Source organism: Aplysia californica, unplaced genomic scaffold, assembly GCF_000002075.1.
Source record: "Aplysia californica isolate F4 #8 unplaced genomic scaffold, AplCal3.0 scaffold00075, whole genome shotgun sequence".
NCBI lineage: Eukaryota > Metazoa > Mollusca > Gastropoda > Aplysiida > Aplysiidae > Aplysia > Aplysia californica.
Genome location: NW_004797345.1, coordinates 356,876 through 358,529, shown reverse-complemented (window position 1 = coordinate 358,529; position 1,654 = coordinate 356,876). Strand labels below are relative to the sequence as shown.

The 1,654-nt window shown below is 43.5% G+C and overlaps 1 protein-coding gene across 1 annotated transcript in view; it reads right to left on the bottom strand.

Moving 5' to 3' along the window:
- Nucleotides 1-234: 234 nt before the first annotated feature.
- LOC101851933 (protocadherin-1) overlaps nucleotides 235-1,654 on the bottom strand; it is a gene marked incomplete at its 3' end in the record, with an annotated part of 38,344 nt that continues 36,924 nt past the window's right edge. The window contains 1 exon segment of the mRNA XM_013080105.2: nucleotides 235-435. Within this exon segment, the coding sequence (XP_012935559.1) occupies nucleotides 235-435 (201 nt within the window).

Here is a 1,654-nt window from a genome sequence, read left to right as displayed (position 1 = left end):
CTCTTTCTATCTCTCTCTCACTCCCCCTCTCTCTCCGTCTGTCTCTCTCTCACTTCCACCACCACTCTCTCTGTCTCTCTCTGTCTCTCTATCTGTCTGTCTCTCTCACTCCACCCCACTCTCTCTCTCTCTCTCTCTCTCTCTCTCTCTCTCTCTTTCTCTCTCTCTCCTTCCCTCACCTAACAGCACCAGAACCAACACTAACCAGAACCCTCCTCACCCTCGCCCCCTCACCTGGAGAAGTACACTCGGTGACAGTGAAAGACTTGCTCACGTCTCTGATCTTTGGCCGGTTGTCGTTGGCGTCCAAGACATTCAGGGTGACCTCGGTCTGGTCCTTCAGGTCCCCTTTGTCCGTGACCTCTAAGGTCAAGGTCACGGTATCGGGCATCCGGTTTTTGTCTACGTCGTAGTCACTTAAAGACTCTATGGTGCCTGAGAAATACACCAAGTTGGTGATGATTTGGTTTCTTAGGAGACTGCTAAGAGTATCGTGGAAGGAAAAGAAATTAAATGAGGTAGTGCTTGTTGAAGCCCATGTGGGACTCTCAATGTTGAAAACAATCAGGAAACGACAATAAATGCCGTTTTTGGGACACCTGAATAGACATAAGGGTCTTGAACATCTAACTCTCACTGGCAAAATTGAAGGCAAACCAGGCAGGGGTAGGCCCAGAACAACCTACTCAGGGAACCTAAACGAATGGGTAACAGCGAAAGATCAGGGAATCGTAGCTTTGTTTTAGAGCATCCGAGCAAAGGAATGAATGGAGAACCATGATCGCCGATGTCTGTCGTATATCTATCACCGGATGATGATGATGAGAGAACAATTTCGGATGTTCATGATGAAGCCATACGGCGAAACGTTTAACTGATTATGTATTATATTTTGGAAATCCCACCAAGTCTCAACCTTATTTTTAATTCTCTCTTTACAATGATGATGATGATGATGATGATGATGATGATGATGATGATGGTGATGATAATTTACCCTCGACACAGATTAGAGTAAAATAGAGTAAAAGTAAATTTAAACACTCCATTTGGAGCTTACATGACCTATTACCCACATCCGGAGTCTTCACTCTTCAAGGGACTACAATTGGGTTGATGTGACGTCATACATGAAAGACGCTTACAATCCATTTTGAGAAAAGGCGGTGCAGGGGTATTCAAAATTTACTTCTATCCAGTTTAGATGATTTAGGAGGTTGACTGATTTGACTCAGCCCGTTAAGGTCTGTGGTGTAGCGATTAGACGTTTCGCTGCCGCACACAGAAGACCCTGTTTCGATTCCTGCGAGGAGAAATATGTGTCACGACGCAGTGGAATCAGGCGCTCGTCAAATTCTGGGCATGTGGAGTTATTGGTATCATCTAAAAACTGATTTATTTGCCTTGCTTCCAGGGAAATAAATATCCATCTATCATGAATAGAACTCAAGATATTTGCGATTGAAGGAAGTGAGGTCGCCTGGTTTCAATAGTTAATTTAGCGAAAAAATGGCCGCCAGAGTTTGGTAACTCCAATAGCTAAATGTCCTTAAAAACAGAAAAAAGACATATTTTGTGCCTTTAATCAATGTTTTGCAGTAAAATTCTCACGGAAATGTGTTTTTATATGGACATAAAAGAGGTTTAGGCCCCC